The 18,234-nt window shown below is 36.8% G+C and overlaps 2 protein-coding genes across 3 annotated transcripts; one reads left to right on the top strand and one right to left on the bottom strand.

Annotated features, from left to right (window-relative positions):
* Positions 1-33: 33 nt before the first annotated feature.
* On the top strand, positions 34-6,368 carry LOC114738748 (F-box/LRR-repeat protein 14). Its single transcript, XM_028926814.1, has 11 exons — positions 34-140; positions 760-834; positions 2,613-2,684; positions 3,106-3,177; positions 3,313-3,384; positions 3,858-3,929; positions 4,142-4,213; positions 4,710-4,853; positions 5,027-5,098; positions 5,214-5,360; positions 5,887-6,368. Exons 1-11 carry the CDS (start codon positions 53-55, stop codon positions 6,069-6,071), a joined length of 1,071 nt encoding a protein of 356 aa, XP_028782647.1. The 5' UTR covers positions 34-52; the 3' UTR covers positions 6,072-6,368.
* Positions 6,369-9,859: 3,491 nt separating this feature from the next.
* LOC114738749 (protein TOPLESS-like) lies at positions 9,860-17,765 on the bottom strand. 2 transcript variants are annotated; one of them, XM_028926815.1, is made up of 27 exons: positions 17,588-17,765; positions 16,963-17,097; positions 16,663-16,842; positions 16,465-16,578; positions 16,236-16,394; positions 15,628-15,805; positions 15,375-15,501; positions 15,149-15,258; positions 14,862-15,027; positions 14,638-14,747; positions 14,465-14,534; positions 14,268-14,341; positions 14,094-14,189; positions 13,919-14,014; positions 13,669-13,796; positions 13,318-13,552; positions 13,074-13,235; positions 12,892-12,996; positions 12,541-12,687; positions 12,329-12,439; positions 12,051-12,230; positions 11,847-11,975; positions 11,670-11,765; positions 11,341-11,520; positions 11,092-11,258; positions 10,333-10,603; positions 9,860-10,226 (listed from the first exon to the last, which is right to left on the bottom strand). In XM_028926815.1, exons 2-26 carry the CDS (start codon positions 17,040-17,042, stop codon positions 10,396-10,398), a joined length of 3,408 nt encoding a protein of 1,135 aa, XP_028782648.1. In that variant the 5' UTR covers positions 17,043-17,097; positions 17,588-17,765; the 3' UTR covers positions 9,860-10,226; positions 10,333-10,395. The 2 variants fall into 2 exon arrangements, with proteins under 2 accessions (XP_028782648.1, XP_028782649.1); XM_028926816.1 differs by having other exon boundaries at positions 10,333-10,600.
* Between the last annotated feature and the right edge of the window lie 469 nt (positions 17,766-18,234).

Here is an 18,234-nt window from a genome sequence, read left to right as displayed (position 1 = left end):
AACTTAACTAGTCTGAGTTTTAGAAGAAAACAATTGGATTTCTGCTCAAGGAATGCGTAGCTTTTCTGGTCTTGTTAACTTGGTCAAGTTGGATTTGGAGAGATGTCCTGAGGTTCATGGAGGCCTTGTTCATCTCCAAGGTTGGTTCCTTAATGTATTGCTGATAACATCCTGCCATGTTTTCCTTGTCTCATAGACATGTAGATGATATTCGCTTTCTTCTTCTTCTTCTTCTTCTTCTTCTGCCCTTCTTAGCATGTGTTCTCTAAAGGAATTGATACATGCCATGCTGTTGTAATTTTGAATCTCGCTTTGTTACAGTTTCTATTGTTGCAATGCAGATATTTAATTGTCATTAATTTTTCACTTATCCTGATTTTCAAAAAAAAAAAAAAAATTGCATGTTGTAGTGCGTCCGAATTCAGATGGGGTTCAGTTTCACAAGGCCCCCTTTGCATTACATTGAATTTTGGGAATAGTTCATCCTCCTGTCTCTCCTATCAATGAACAAATGTTGATCTAGTTATAGCTTTAGAATGGGAGATTTGGAAAATGGAAGTTAAGTAAGAATATGTAAGTGCTTTAGAGCAACAATAGTTGAGAAAAATGAATGAGATGACTTGTAATTGGGAAAAGGGACTTTGGCATCTTGGTCTTCGACTTCTGGTTCTAAAGTTGCGTGATGTTTCCATGCTTTTCCATGGTGGGTCTAGCTGAAAAACCTACGAATTTCAGTTTAATCTAATTCATAATTCTCAGGCTTAATCAAGTTGGAATCTCTCAATTTGAAGTGGTGTAATTGCATAACCGATGCTGACATGAAGCCTCTCTCAGGTTAGTTGTATCTTGCCTCTCTTTGATGACAACAGCTGAAAGTCTCAATAGTTGAAAAAGTGAATACCACCTAGATTAATTGTGTCGGTTTTCTTTTATGCGCTCTGCATTTTTTAGTGTGTAATAGTTCCTTTTCAGATTACCATTGTGCGCTTGCAGGAACTATGGGTATATTTTGCTTAACAAATGAGATGTACTGTAATTGCAGATGTAGTTTGGGTTGGATGTCAGGTGGGGATTGTCTACTGCATGCTACTCCAAGAGGAGAAATTATCCACCCACTTTTCGATTTCAAATTCTCTTATTCTCAATCATCCATTTTCCTTGGTGTTTTCGTTTTATTTTTGAATAAGCAAGTAGCAGGATGAATGTCATGGCACTTATATCAAACTGGCAGTCTGTCTTATGGAAGTTGAAAGATATTTTCCATCTTTGCCCACACAAATCTTGACTGTCTCCTCTTACAGTAACACACAGCAGACAAGCCACAGCAGAAAATGTCATTGGCTCATTGCATTATTGCAAATGTTGCTTTTATGAAGAATGGCCCATTTTATGTGAAATTTAGTTTCATTTATCTTCTTTCTATTTGTTGGATATTTTCTTCACTGGGGTATATTCGCACTGATTGACATTAAATGCAACTATCAATGTTTAAGAATCATATAATTGTCAGCACGGGGATGTGTATATAAAAGTTTAATCATCAGTCATCTTTTTGTTGTTTAGGACATGGCTCAGTAACTAACAGTAGAATTTTTCAATTCAATATGCTTCCAGAGCTTGCAAATTTGAAAAGTCTTGAGCTTTCGTGCAGTAGAGTTACTGATCTTGGCATCAGTTTTCTAGAAGGTATTGTGCCTTCCCTTTCTTATGTGCAGGGGCATATCTTAGAACGCTAGAGGGTGTCAACAAGAATTTCATGGAGCCATATTTACTTGAACTGAATTGTTGATTGACCTTTGATAGTAATAGATAAAAATAATTTAAGCAATCAATTTTAGGATTTATTGTTCAATGTCTGCCTGCTTTCACCATTTGCATCTTGTTCATACAAATACGCAGCGTCTTTTCTATAGTAGCACTTTTCCGACTGCTTTTCTTTTTGGTCATCTTTTAATTTGTATCCCCAATCCTTCATGTCTCCTTATTTTCCTTCTCTGCTTCTAAATCACTCGGCTTAGTATCAGATAAGAAGCAACGAGGAAGAATAGACAACAGTATTTCTGTGTGTTTCTCTGATAGTAAACTGGGGATATAGATGCGCAGAGTTCCTTGACTCTCTTAACTGACACTCTAATAAACTGTTCCAAGTCTTAGCTGCGTAACAGCATGATAGAATAGAAGTAGAAAGAGAGAAATAGAAGAAGATTCAGAGAAGAGAAGGTAGAAATTAGGACGAGAGACAGAGGAGAAATGATCAGGAGAAAGAACAGAGAGGAAGACAGAGAGAAGGCGGGTTTAGAACTGAATAGTGCACTGAATAATTCTGGAAATCAAATCTGTACAATGGGTACCCTGGTCATATCTATTTATAACACCATAAGCCTATCTAAAATACTACCTAACAAACTTAACAAACTCAACAGAGATACAACATACTAACAAACTAACGGCTAGCAACTGTTTGCCTCTTCTTTATAATATTTGAATTTATTTACAATTATACATCACAGCATAACTGACTCTAACAGTCAGCTTGGTGGAAAAATTTTATTTTATTTTTTTCATTTCCATCTCCTTTTCTTCCATTTTAATAATTCCTTGATTCATTTCAGGATTACAGAAGCTTTCAATGTTAAATTTGGAAGGATGCCTGGTAACATCTGCATGTTTGGGTTCTCTCGCAGGTTGCTTTACTTTTTTGGCTTTTAAGCTTTTTTCTGTTAATATTTTTAATTACAATATTCAGGCTGAGCAGGGTATCTTCTTTTTTTTTTGGGGGCAGGGGGGGATTTCAAAATTCTATGGCAGCATAGTGTCCTTCTTTTCTCTCTGTTGGGTAGCTTTGAGCTTCTTTTGGTGTCTGTGCTTGGTTTTTTTAAAAAAGAGTTGCCCAGCTTACTTTTCAACGCATAAACACCAATAATATAATGACCATTTGCCTTTCTGGTCTAATGTTCTTGTCAGGCATTTGAAGCACAAGTTTATTGCGCCTTTTTTTTTTTTTTTTCCTTGCCTCATTTAAAGGGAGTGAAACTGAGATTCCCATTTTCAGTTTTAGCCTGACGTTGTGCTTTCTTTTCTTTCTTTTTTTTTGGGTTTGGCCAGAGCTTCCTGCACTGTCAATCTTGAATCTTAATAGATGTAACCTTTCAGACAATGGATGTGAAAAGCTTTCACGTAAGTAGTTAAAATTTTATAATTAATTCTGTAAGGCTGCGGTTTTATAATTTATAATATAATTATTATCACATATGTGTGCCATAACTATTCCGCGGGTGTTAAATCTTTGGCATTGTCTTTTCTTTTTTGTAGAACTGAGAAACTTGAAGGTGTTAAACTTGGGATTCACTGATATCACCGATGCATGCTTAGCACACGTGCAAGGTGATTGAAAATACTCACCTGATTCTCTCCCCCCTTTCTCTTCCAGACCATATGAACAATTTGGTTTATTCAAGAATTAAAATGAGGAAATAAACTGTCGACAATGTACAAACTGAAGTATATAAGTACTTGGTTATTTTCTTTTCCATCAAAGCAGTTGGGATCAAGATCTTATTATCTTTCCAAGGCTACAAGGTGTAAAAAATCATCAGGTCATGTATTAAATACTTTTCTACCATTTTGTTTACAAATTTATCTTTGACTCAAGTGTTTAAACCATGGCCATGACTTATTTAGCTCACGTTCCTTTAAACTTGTATGCACAACGTTTCCATCCGGTTAATGGATTTAACAGAAGAAAGTTACGCTGTTTTGCTGGTGGAGCAGAACTTTCTTTTGCTGGTGGAGAAAGACGCCGAACACTTGAAAGATATAACTTATATTTAAAATTTTGATATATTTTTTTCAATCAGGATTGACAAAGTTGGAGAGCTTGATCCTAGATTCATGTAAAGTTGGTGATCATGGATTGGCCAACTTGGCAGGTAGATATATGAATCTCTTCGCCAATTTTTTGTAGGGTCTGCTTGTGATGGTTAATGATTTCCTGGATGAAAAAATTGTCTAAAAAGTTTTGGAAAATGGGAATTTTTGTGGTTATTTATAGTGTTCTATTGGTTGCAAGTGATCCAGTTTTTTTATTTTGTTTCACCTTATTTAACATTGAAAATGTAGATTTGCTTGTTAATGTCTGTAGGCCTTCAGAAATTGAAATGTTTGGAATTGTCTGATACGGAAGTTGGAAGCAATGGGTTGCGTCACATATCAGGTTAAACGCTTCTATTATTGCTATGGCTTCGTTTAATATCGATTAAAGATGGAATGCTTGGATAAACTGTTAAGAGTCTTTCTGAAATCTGATTTCTTTTAATTATTAAGAACTTGTTTGCACATTTGTAAAAACGTCTTTCAGGAAAACTGACCAATAACTCTTGTTTTGTTTTGGTTCTAGTTATTGAAGAATAAAGTGATTTGAATGTATATGCATGGTCTTGAAAGTTTATTGCTTATCTAATTATTCTTTGAAACCATTATTCCTAAAATACTAGTTTGTAGCTGCTCATAACAAGTTCTTTTTTATTTTCCGTTTATTTCTTCTTCAACTTATCATTGCGAACTGGATTCATTTTTGTGGTAGATACCTTCATAGATTGTCTCCACTATATTCTAGTATTATATGCATGAGCTGTCATTAAAAAGTGATCGTTTTTGCTATGGACTAGCATTCCCCTATATTGACTATAGTGTTATTTAATTTCTCATAGGATTGTCTAGCCTGGAGAAAATAAACCTGTCATTCACTGAGGTTAATGATATTGGCTTAAGGAAATTGCGTGGCCTCTCATGTCTAAAGTCTCTAAATTTGGATGCTCGCCATATTACTGATGCTGGATTGGCAGCTCTTACAAGTACGTGTGGTTGACTAGTTGCAATATTCTATAGTTTACATGGGCTCCAAATCCTGTTTAATCTCATAGACTCACTACGAATTTTAATTTTAAAAGTTTGAGTATCCTGGCTCTAGTCTTTTAGCATAAACCTTATTATGGCAGAACACGTCATTCTGAGTTTATTGGTGCAGATTTGACTGGCCTTACTGATCTTGATTTGTTTGGAGCAAGAATAACAGATTCTGGAACTAACCATTTGAAAAGTAAGTAATATCGTTGTAATGATCACTTTATGGGTCATCTGTGCTTTTGTTCCCTGACTGAGTTGACATCAATTCTAATTGAAACTGTTTTGTTGATTGCTTTTATGGAGAACAGACTTCAAGAACCTAAGGTCCCTGGAAATATGCAGTGGAGGCTTGACTGATGCTGGTGTGAAGAACATCAAAGAACTTACATCTCTGATGTTCTTAAATTTATCACAAAACGGCAACCTTACAAACAAAAGCCTGGAGTTGATTTCTGGTATCTTCTTAGACCCTTTCAGCTTGATGGATAAGTAATCACTCATGAAAACCCTAAATCTATTTGATTAATTTAACTGATCAAGGGGCCTCTGGTTTGAAAACATACGATAGCTTTTAAAGTTTTATAGTTGGATTTTAAGCTTTTCTGCTGAAAGGAGGAAATAATCTTGGTGATCAATTTCAGACAGGAAAAGAAAATATAGGTGATGGATTAAAAATTTCATGTCAAAAAAACTGGAATTTCCACCTTTTGACTGATTTGCCCATGATGGTACTGATTTCTTTCCTGCTAAGACAACTTTCGTAAGAAACAAAGATTTGTCGATAATGCTTGGCTGTCTCTATTCCTAGCCAAGCACTGACATGGCCATTTTGAAGTTGACCGTGTACAAATCGTCACCATAAAATGATTGAAGTTTGCTAAAATTGAAAGGACTTGATTTGCATTTAATTCCTTATGTAGAGATCAGACTTGGTAGTTGTTTGTAATGATCTCTCTCTGCTGACATTGCTTGCAAATTCAGGCCTGACTGGGTTGATATCTTTGAACGTTTCAAATTCTCGCATCACCAGTGCTGGGTTGCGGCATTTGAAAACGCTCAAGAACTTGAGATCTCTGACCCTGGAATCATGTAAAGTGACTGCAAATGACATCAAGAAACTTCAATCCACAGATCTACCAAATCTGGTCAGCTTTCGGCCTGAGTAGGCAGAGAACCACCCCTCCCCCCCTCTTCCCTCCCCCCGGGGCTCTGTGATATGTTTGTATATATGTATATACGGTAATGATTGGAAGGTGGTACTGGAAGAAGAGCTTAAATTGTACAGAGATTAATGGATGGCGTCTTCTCGTGGTCTCAGGCTTTTCTTTCATATTATCATGATGTGTTACATAGCTCGTGGCAATTGGCAAGTAATCTCTGTAATAAGATGACGGGTGATTTCTGTCATTACCCGATCTACTGCGCAGACAGCAATAAAGAGTTGGATTTTAAATTTTTTTATTAGAACAAGAAAAAGATACAGGCAACTTAGGTTGATAATTTGAATGTTCTAGAATCTTGGCGACCGCAGAATTAAGCGAGTATTTTATTACCAAAAGCCTCTAATCGCGACATTCTCACTTGGTAAATTTTTCTATCGCCATGGACGGTAAGAATTGATGTATTGAAGTTTTTGATTAATTTTTCTTGTCCTATTTTACATTTTCGTTTCTCCTCGGACCAAACAGGATGAATTTTTATTAGCCAATATCCAAGTCATTTATAGGAGTAGCTAGAACCTTATTTTTGTTGACCAACTACTATCTCTGATTTTTAGTATAAGAACTTGTTTAGTTTTCAGTTCAGTTCTAAATATAATATTCCAATTCATTTTATCTCTCATATTTATTTATTTTTTTAAAATTAATCTTTGTTGTACATGCTAAAAATTTTATCAAATAATATACATTATTAGCAAATGTATTCTAAGAAAGACAGTATCAGTTTGTTGCAAATAATTAGCTTAATAAATTTTTTTAATTTACTCAAATCAACCAACTAATTCTTATATTAAAAACCAAAAACAGTAGTAACCAGAGCTTCCAGTGCTAAATGCACAAGTTCTGGCCGCAAAAAAAAAGTGTTGAACGCATAAGTAGTTTTGATTTGCTTAAAAAGAACTCCATAAACGGCTTCCTAACTGATTCCTAATTACCCTTCTAGCCTATTATTACTCGTATAATATACGATGCTCATATGATTAAATGTCTATTTTGGCCTATGAACTTTATTGCCCAAAAAAGAAATCGTTTCTCGTGGGTCCGTTTGGTTCAACCCCATTGCAGGCCTATGATGGTAATGGGGATTGCATTACCAAAAGAATGATGTTTGGTTGGTTTTTAGTATGGTAATAAGATTTGCCGATGATTACCAAAAATTTGGTAATATCCATTCACACCTCTCCCCTTATGAATACTCATTACCACCCCATTGCATATTTTGAAAAGTCTTATTTGCCCACCATATCCAATGTAAGAAGACACAAAATACCCTCAATCCCTCCCCCTCATCTTCTACTTCTTGGATTTCTTCTGCGGCCTCTGTCTCACTCACCTCCAATATTGACGAAGCCTGTTCCTTTAACGTTGGCAAATCTTCATTTCCCAATCATGATTCCTTCTTACAGTCACACTCCATAGCTTTCACCTCAGACATTCGATTTCAAAACAAAGTACTCCTCCGGTCCTTATTATAAGACCCCATTTGATTTTTTATTTGGTCCTAATTATAAGATCTCAATCCATTTTGTCTCTTATATTTATTCATTTTTTTCCAAAATAATCCTTCTAATAATGATAGTTTTAGCCAATATACTTAATTAGTAAGGATATTTTAGGAATGACAACACTTATTTATTATAAATAACCAACTTAACTTACTTCCTTAATCTTTTCAAATAAGTCAATTGGGTCTTATAATTAGGACCGGAGGAGTAATTAAAAAGGATGTATGAAGAGAATGACTAATAGTTTTGATTTTCCCAAAGACCCAAAAAAATTGATTCCAGATCTGTACTATTAGTTTTGATTTGTCATTCTCTGTGTTTTAGTTAGTTAGTTCCAAAAAATTGGTTCCAAATATGTATAGTTCATGGTTGGACCTGTGATTCATGAATTTTTATTGTATATTGAAGCCAATGTGATGGCCTGTTTTTCTTTTCATTTTATTTGTTGCCGTTGAAGAAATACGAAAGTATAAGACAAACCTTTTTTTTTTGTTGGATGAGGATATTTTGGTCTTTTTATTTGTTTACATATTTAATTTATCATAAAAATTAATTTTTCTTTTACACATGTCCAATGTCATACCAAACATTCTGATGGTACATCTCATTGCATTGCAGTGCATTGCATGGTAGAGGGTATATGCAATTGTAATGTTTCTCGTGGGACTAAGTAATACATTTAAGATTACTAAATATGTTTGATATTTAATTGTTTTTTTAAAAAAAATATGCCTTTATTAATTGTTTGACATGATGACCGTATAACAAGTTATCGCTAACTTGATTGATGAGAATAAGAAAATGAATAAAGACAAGAAATAAAATGGATGATTGTTCCTTGTGTTTGTTTCTTATGGAGGCTTGGAGGGACTAGGGAGTACTCTATGGAGTTGACCTGAAACAAAATTATAGAACATCAAATTAATTGTTCCTTCTGATTTTTTTTTTTCTAAATAAAAGCTGTTTCTTCGTTGGCAACCAGTCCTGTACTTATTTTGAGTCACTTGTACCTCTGATACTTAATAATTATTTTTCAATTTTACTCACAGTTAATTCTCACTGAAAATAGAAAATAGAGCAAGAAAATATATGTGAGAATGATTTGTAAATACAAATAGAGAAAATATAAATTTGAAAAATGTTATTGTTTACGCAAAAATATGTCATTTCTTCACAATCTCTCAAAGCAAGCACTGTTATGGGTCACCCGCTTCCGCAACACAGTTAATTTCTCACGAAGCATTTATTTGAGAACACGTTCATACGTTGTCCATGCCATGCTTTAATGGCGGTGCATGAGAGATCAGAGGTCGCAAACTCTTGACTTCCAAAACGACAACTGTTTGGCAGAATGGGATTGAAATTGCCAGAGCCTATTAATAAAGGGGTTGTTGATACATCGAAGTTGCTCCTCACTTGAAACTGTTGAAAGCCATGTCCAAGGAATTGGTCAAACTCATCCATCTCCTCCATCTTTGGTCGCCTTTTCCTTATCTCCAATCTGCCGTAATGTCCGCCGCCGCCTTCATCCGACCTCCTCCCCTCTTTCACAACCTTCAAAACCTTCGAAGGTGTTGGAAATCTGTTGGAAGAAGCAGCAGGACGACAATGGAGGGAAGTGAATAATGTTACCCATGGTGCCGGGCTAGTGGAGACACGATTCAGGCTGAGGGGTTGCGCACCATTTTTGGATATTATAATCCTTTTAAATTGTAATAAAATATTTTAAATAGAAATTATTCAATCATTTCCGTAAAAATTCATTTTTATTCTTACGCCCATTTCCACACCAATTCCAAAAGGGCCCTTAGTTTAAACAAATTTTCCCCACGCCGCGTTGCTGCAAATAAGCATGGTCCTATAACCTAGTAAGATAGGAGGTTGCAAGTTGGGTTTCACTTGCCCTTTAAGCTATTTAGCTTGCCTCTTGCACTCTAGGGAGAGAAAAAAAAGTTGATGATTTTGGGGGTGTTAAATTTATTTCTGGTAAACAATGTCCGTATGCCACAACCCTTTCTTTTTTTTTCGTTTTTAAGATTAGAGGGGCTAGCACTAATGCTATGAAGTAACAAACGGGATTCGCAACCTTCCACTTTCAAGAAAGCTTTCATGGCATTAAGCAATAAAACTGAATGAAATGAAAAACCATATGAAAATAAAACATTTTAAAGATATGTTTTACTCTTAAAAAGTTTGGGGGGGGGGGGGGAGAGACGACAACTTAAAATGTGTTAAGCAATCATTACAATAATGTAATAGACATTGCAAACCCCCTTTCTCCATACAGGGGGGCAAAGCAAGTAATTTACCTTAAGTTATGGTAGATTCAACATGGGTCAACAGCTGAGACTTGAACAAAGTTCAAAATCACATAGGAAAAAGGTAAAATATTAAACAGCACAAGTAATCAACATTCTAAATATTGCATAATAGGGTAAAAATATCAAGATATTTCTAGAATTCTCCTTTGTTGCATGATAAAGCTCTGCTATCAAAGTTCCTAAAGCAAATAACTTACACAGATCCTGAACCAACTTGTCAAATCTACATCTTTGAGCGTCATTCTTCAGTAAATTTTTAAGTCATGAATCACAAACTGCAGATAACACAAAAATAGTTCAGTTCTGGCACACCACATGATGGATCTAGAGAGTAGCATGATCAATTAATTTGGAGTGCTCAGTGTAAATCAAAGTACATACCAAATTTGTGGAAGGGCCAGCAAGCCAAGTATGTAAAAGAAACTTGTCTATGGCTGATTTGGATCATCTCTGAGCTTGATCCGAGGAAGCTCCGATTGAAGAAGCCACTACGCTGCTTGCTGACCCATTCTCTACGGGTGGAGGCACACCCCACTTGCCTTCAGACTCAAGGGGTTCAAACACATGAACTCCACCATCTGACAGTCCAACAGCAAACTGATTGGGTTCTTGTGGATGTGCTGCAATCACAAGTGGCTGTACACTGGAACTGCTGCACAGAAAACAAAAGTTGAAGTTTACCAAGAAGTTTGATAAACTTTGTAGAGAATTAATCACTTGGGGGAAAAAAACTCAAGATTGACTCCCATCTCCTTCTAGCTTTTAACCGAAGACTACTTTAGTTTAAAGGTTTATAACCATTAAATTCACAGGAAAACTATTACACATATGCCTTATCCCAGAAATAATTCGGTGGACGTAAGTCAGACTACAGACAGAAAGATGAGGGGAAGCCACAATTGCTTCAATGATGCGTGTGTACAGCGTGTGTTTACGTGTGGCTGTAATATTGAGAACCATCAAATTTACACTTGTAGCTGTGCCTGTAGTCTCTATACAAAAGTTTTAAGAAATTGGTTTCATAAGTCATTGACAATTAAAGTTCAGATAATCGACTGACAATATAAAGGAACAAGTTTTATGCCTGGTGAGACAAATCAAACGAATAAGCACAAGTCAGCTGGCAAAAGAAGGCATCACCTCACACTTGAAGGAAGATAAGCAGAAGGATTGATACGACAACGTAATTTAAGGTTTGAAGCACTAAATACAGAGACTGTTGCATCTAAAAAGCTGGCATATATCAGTTGGCTATCACATGAGAAAGTCGCGTGTGATATTGGAGCAGCAGAATCTCGAGGGAACCACTACAATTCAAAGTAATTATATCAGATGCAGATATAATTGAGTAAAGTTGATCACATAACACATGGACCTTAATGAATTTACCTGCTTCAGATGTTCTAGTTTTGATGTTTCATAAATTGCAAGTTGAGTTTCATGTACAACCAAGAAGTGTATCTGATCCTGATGAAACTGTACACGCGTATCTGTTGGAGCTCTCCCAGCAGGAAGCTGCAAGAATCTGCTCTTCTGCTTTTCCCATCCATCGGTATTCCAAACACATAGCTGCAAAACACAGAACTCAGTGATGAATGATGACAATCCACACGATACCTTATAAAGACGGTATTGCCAATGTTATGTACAAAGGGAATCCATGTTAAGCGGAACATCAATTAGATTCTAGATCTGCAGAAAAGCTCCATGTTTATTACCTGAGCATCTGCCCCAGATGATACTAGCACATTCAATACATGAGAGAAAGCAAGACCAGTTATTCTTTTAGTGTGACCTTTCAGTTTACTTTTAACCTGCACAAAGAGCTCTCCATAAACATCAAGGATCTAATCATAAATCCTGATATTGTTTCAGACATTAGACAGTATTGATACCTCATCCACACGGACATTATATATCTGAATGGTGGAATCATCCATGCCAATAGCAATGATATTGTTATCCTGGGGATGGAAAGCAAGAAAGGTGGCTGCAGGTGGCGGAGGCATGAATGTTGTCATTGTCTGCATGTAGCAAGATCAAGATTGAATCAATTGCAACACAAAAAGATGATTAAACAAGAAGGGCCAGTAGATCACCTTAAAAGTCATCATATTGAACAAGGAAATCTTCCCTCCAGATGCGGACATCACGTAAGAATCATTTTTGGAGAGAGCAAAGCAGGGCACAGCATCCTCAGGATTGCTGTCAGCGATGTCATTGGTCATGAGGATGCCGCTTGATGGTTGCCACAACTGGGGTGACACACTAGCAGTGGCCTGCAGGTTGAAGCACCAATATGAAGGAAATAACACGATTACGCAACTTCTGTGATAGTGGAGAATGATAGGTAACTTCACATAATCTCACATCATACCTTCCCAGAGGAGTTTCGCTCACTCCGCTGCCATTTCCATAGCAAATGAATAGCATTTGATGATAATGCCAATATAGCATTACCTGAATTTGTATATATCAACCTTGATATCTTCCACGACCAAAAAAAAAAAAAAGATAATCAGGCTTCAAGACATCCTCTCCTTTGGGGCCAACGAAATGAAGATCAAAGATAGCACATAAATAACATACCTTTGTCACTCTTACATTCTCAGGTAGTTTCAGGGATCTACACTGAGATGGTTCATTGATTTCAGTGAGCTTCCATATCTTTGACTTGTCATTGGACTCTTCAGTTATTCTAGGTTTAACATCACCCAAGTTTCGGGTATCCCCATTCTGAAAAGATGCAATCAACTTGTCAATTAAAAAGTCGATAATACCAATCATGATGAGATGCTCTCTCTACAATCCCAGCAAGGATAAGCACGATATTTGCATCTCATTTACACCATGATGTGTATGCTGGGAACCAAAAAACCTCTACAAGTAGCAAGTAAAAAATTATAAGTTCTCATTATATGAAAACAAGACCGGACAGACCATTCCAGCAATAGCTACCACAGACGAGCCCCTCTCTGCAAGTGCAGTACTAGTTGCTGCAGCAGCAGCAGCAGCAGCAGCAGCTGAAATTGGATTTATCGTAGGCTGCTCCAAAACAACATGCATTAGATTAGACTTTGTTGGCAAATTCAGGAGAGGGCCATAACATTCTAGAAGTCTACCTTTGCCATGGCTTCAGATGTTCTAGATGCGTCATATAAAGAACTCTCAAATGCACGCAACAATCGAATACCATCTGCATTGGCTAAAATTTTAATCCCATTTTCACTTGCAGAAACAGCTAATAGAGTTCCATCCTTGTTGAAGCGAATACGTGGGCTTCCCTAGAAACCAGACAAGGCGGTGATAAGCAACTACCATGTCAAGAGATCATCTCCCCAGTTTGCAATAAATGAATGAACTTACCGGAAGACCTCCATCAGCATCAATAGTCATCAAAAGTTGAACATTGTCCATGTCCCAGAATTTAATGGAGAAATCATCCCCTGCAGCCAAATATCGATTTTTTGTTGTATCAAATTGCACAACACCCGAAGATCGCTTGCGGAATCCTAGGTAAGTCCTTTTGACTGCTCCTTCACTTTCATTCCACTCAACAATAGAGGACTCCCCCTCTTTGCTTGTACCGCATGAAAAAAGTCTGTAACATAAATAAACAAAATGCAAATGTTTGAACAGAAAGTGATAAAAATAGATATCTTAGTTGATCATACAAGAAAAAGAACAGGACAAGTAGCCATGGTTGAGAATATTGACCTTGTACCATCAGCACTGTAAGCCATTGTTGTGCACCAACGACCAGGAGCATCATAATCAACACGAGATCCCAAATTGTCATACAACCAAGCTTTTATCTTTCCATCTAATGCTGTTGAAAATATGAACTAGAACAAGAAATCACGTGGCATCAGAAAGAAACCCAAACAGAAGAAAAAGTCAAGAACTTTTCTTTAGAATAATCATTCAGGATAACAAAAGGATTTGTAAAAATCTCCATGAGTCATACCTGAATGTTTTCTTTATAGTGAGGGCAGACACTATAAACTGGAGCCTCGTGACCTTCAAAAGTATACTGTTTAGCACCCGTAGCAGCATCCCACACCTTCACTTACCAAAATTAGTAAGCAACATTTAACAAATTACCCATTTTAGGAAACCACATCGTGCTTTGAAACACTTACCTTAATGGTCTTATCATCACCACACGTTATCACACAGAGTTGCTTATTAGGGTGGGAAAATGCCAGGTCGTTCACACCACCAACATGAGCATCAATCTAGATGAAAATAAGTATATAAATTAGCGAAACAAATGCAAAATTTCTTTATATCTAAACAAATATTTTGTACACTACCTCCAGGTGCTGTCGTACATCATCCCCACTATGGTAAGAGTATATTTGGACAATGTGCCTTGAGTAAGCAACTCCTGTTTATTTAAACATTAAAATATATATATTCGATATTGGCCTAGCTGAATTCTGAACTAAAAGTATGTGTTGTTCAAATCATCATATCACACAATGAACCAATTCAAACAAATTCAACTTACCAAACAAAGCACCATCAGGACTCCAAATAACACGGTTGACGGAAACACTGGGATCTTTCACAAGAGCAGCCTAAATTTAACGAATGATTAGTTTTCTTTATAGAAATAACAATATTACAAGGCACAGTTTGGTAAAACACAACAGTGCAAAAATTGAACTGAGAAAAAACAACCTGAAGTGGCATTGAACAGGCACTAAGATCCCAAACTTTGAAGTTCCTCAACACCAGTCGCTCACGTGAACCCACTTCCCACAATGCTATATCCCCCACATTTGTGCCAACTGACATATCGCATCAAGAAAAAAGTCAATTGCTAATATGAACACGAACAATAAACATATTTTTCAACAATAAAGTTAATGAGAGCGTTGATAGGCTTTAGAATAGCAGCATACCAAGAAGCAGGGTCTGCTGTACTGGATGAAAGTCCATGCTCATGGGAGATGAACCCTGATTGAGTGTTCTTATGACAGTCTTTGGTATGTCATCAGGGGCAATAAAAGCCTGACCATGTCCATGACCTGGGAATGCTGCTGGCAACACATTAACAGGTAGATTCAACTGCAAAAACAAGATTATGATATCAGAAATTTGAAAGACAGAACTATATTTTCAGGCATCAGTAAAAAAATGTCATAGCAAGTAATTCAAGACCATGTGCAAGAAAGTGGTAGCAGCTTACCTCATCTGAAATCCCCATGGGTCTTGTTCTCTTAGAAACATGATCAGAATCCCCGGAAGGGTAGTCAGCAGAAGGGTTTGTTGGAGGAGTCCTGGGGTGCTTCAAAGCAGCTTTACAAGACAATGAGCCACATCCAAAGTCAAAGATCAAGCCAAATATGTCCAAGGAGATCTTAGGACAGCTACATATGAAGACTTGGAGAGAAGAAAGCAGAAGAATGAAATACCAGGAATCGATGGAGCGCCGAGACCTATAGCTCCTCCTCCAGAAACTGCAGCATGAGCTACAGTGGTTGGATTGGACATCCAACCCGCTAGAGGTGGTGGCACAGGTGCTGGTGTAGGTTGAAAAGGCTGTGCATACAAGGCATCACACAAAATTGCTACCTCAGTAAGGAAAAATACAGAAGAAAATGAAGGGATGCATGTTGAGTGCCTATAACACCAAATTAAGGTAGACAAGGCAGTTTTATAACCCACCCCATGTGCACCAAGAGGAGGAAATCCACCAGCTTTTGGTAAGGCTCCAATTAATGGATTATTAGCAGGTGACGGAGCCCGTGCACCATTTGGCTGTCCACATGAGTGATCCACAAAAAGAGTTTTTATATCTGGATTTGGCCGTGGATTCTTACAAAGTTGATGCTGCCAATTCAAGCTGCAACCCAAATTTTCATTTCAGGGAAAAAAAGGGTTAAAATTTGAACTTAATCCATAGCTGTCTACAATGAGAAAGCAGAAGTGGTAGCTCTGCTGTAAAACAATTAATGATCATTCACGAAAGTTCCGCTGTGCAGCCAGACACATTGTACAGGAGGAAAATAGACTCCGTCTACAATGAATAGCATTCAACGGCATGAACTTTATCATCGATGAAAATTACATAAGGGCTTATTTGAAGAAGATATAACACAAGTATACATCAATGCACACAAAAATTAGAGTCAGCAGATGGAGCCCATTCGATATTTAAATTAAGGTGCAAGTTACAATATGATGGGCTTTGCCAAAGTGTACTAAAGATATATCTCCTAGACAGGCATGTAACTATTTTGAATTGAGTGATGTGGCATGATTACAAGACATACCTCTGATTGATGAGAGTTCGTAACCTTGAGTTTTTAAGGTTGGGAAATTGCAATTTGTCACGGAATAAGGGATTTGCTTCAATCAGCTTTTTGAGCTCAACTAACATGATTGCTCTTGCAGATTTTGTGTCACCATACTTGGATAGTTGTTCATTTTCCCTGCCACGAGAAACTTGTGAGCATCTGAAGAACTTCTACACTGCAACCAAACAGCAGTTTATATTCATACCTAAAATTCTCCAGCGTCAAAAGCTGTGTGATTTCCTTAAATAAATCTTCATTAAATGTGGCAAAGACTTTCAAATCCTTCACTAATATTTCTACCGCCTTGGACCGATCATGCCTATCAATATTTAAACAGGTTAACCGAAGTTACATACTAGAATGGTGACAGTACACAGAATCAAATGTGAGCCAGTGAGCTTACTTATCTAATGCCTCAAGGTATTTTTGCTTTCTTATCTCAAAAAATATCTTCATGGAGTACCGATTATCATCTACTTTGGTGAAACCAGAGAGGTATCTTTCAACCTCATCCCAATTGCCATTATGCACTTCATCCTCAAAATATTTCATGTTAAAGAAAAACCCAGACTCCTGCTCAAGCCTATTAATTTTCATTTCACACAGAGAGAAAAAATAATTAATGCAACCAAAAACAAGCCAATAGGGAAAATGTACAAAAATCGTAATAACAAGTAAGAAACAAAAATGGCACAAGCCCCACTTGTGAACAGTCTCTTTGAACTTTTCCTCATCCAGAAACTGCAAGATCAAGAACACGAGTTCTCTGCTGAGAGACGACATCGTCTGCCTCGCCCTCGATTAGATACACACTAAAATGAGCACTAGTAGTCTAGATCTGCAAATTTTTGAAAAGGGAAGAAAGAAAATAGATTAATAACACACCGGTTGGCTACGAATGGCTTAAAAATCACCGGAATAATAAAACAAAGATAATTCAAATCCATACCTAGAACGAAATCATTTAACCAGCCCCAGCTTTTCATTTAGGATAACTACCATTTTTGTTAAATTAACTACACCAAACCGATGTGGGTAGCGAAATCAGCTTGAAGGGAAGAGAAAGGGAAAAATGAAAACAATTTGACTCTATCCTAAACGATCAAAGCAGGTCAAGAAAGCATCTTTAATCCATATGGGAATCGAAGATGCAAGGAAGAAAAAAAGTGTAAAAGGAAAATAAAAATAAAGGCAAGGGCAAAGAAAGAAAAAGTTGAAGAAAAAAATAAAACTAAAATACCCAGAAAAGCTAAAGACTTTAAAGCAACAGATTCGACAATATGAGAGAGAAGGTATTTGTGTCTGTGTGCCCGGAGAAGCTCTCTCACCTTTGAAACCCAGCAATCGGCAACACATGGGAAGAAGGGTCCCGAATATTGAACGGAAAAAACAGACCAGAAGAAGAGTTTAGGTGAAAGCTCTCTCTCTTATCTTTCTCCTTCTCTTGGACTTTCTCTCTCCTCAGCTGGACTATTACATGTTCTTTTACTTCTCTCACCACATAGCAACTTCTCTCTAGAAATGCTTATATATATGTATATAGGACAGTTGAGCTAGCAGAAATGGGTGTTTTTTTATATGGGAGGCGACAGATAGAAGAGATGATACGTTGTATCACTTATCACTGATAGTTGATCTCAGTGATGATAAGTTGCAGGTGCAGGAGATGACTTATATGATAAGTACAGTGACACATGGGGTCCACTAAGCCGGCTTCAATTCGTCTTTTAAATCGGCTCGAAATCTGAAGCAGCCAGCTGTCTCTCAACTTGGACGAAAAATTGCAGGGAACTCGAGATAATGCGGGAAATAGCCTTGATTCTTTAAATTTTCCTTATAAAAAAATTATGCTCCACATAACATAACTAATTCTTTGGTGTTTGAACTACTATAATTTGTCTTCACGTCAAAAAAAACTACTCCTCTTATTTTAAATATAAAACTTATTTTATTATATAAATTAAATTATAAAATA

The sequence above is a fragment of the Neltuma alba genome, unplaced genomic scaffold (assembly GCF_004799145.2).
Source record: "Neltuma alba isolate B1F8T4 unplaced genomic scaffold, ASM479914v2 tig00013678_pilon, whole genome shotgun sequence".
NCBI classification, from domain to species: Eukaryota; Viridiplantae; Streptophyta; class Magnoliopsida; order Fabales; family Fabaceae; genus Neltuma; species Neltuma alba.
Note: the sequence above shows the minus strand (reverse complement) of the source record. Positions and strands in the feature narration are given on the sequence as shown.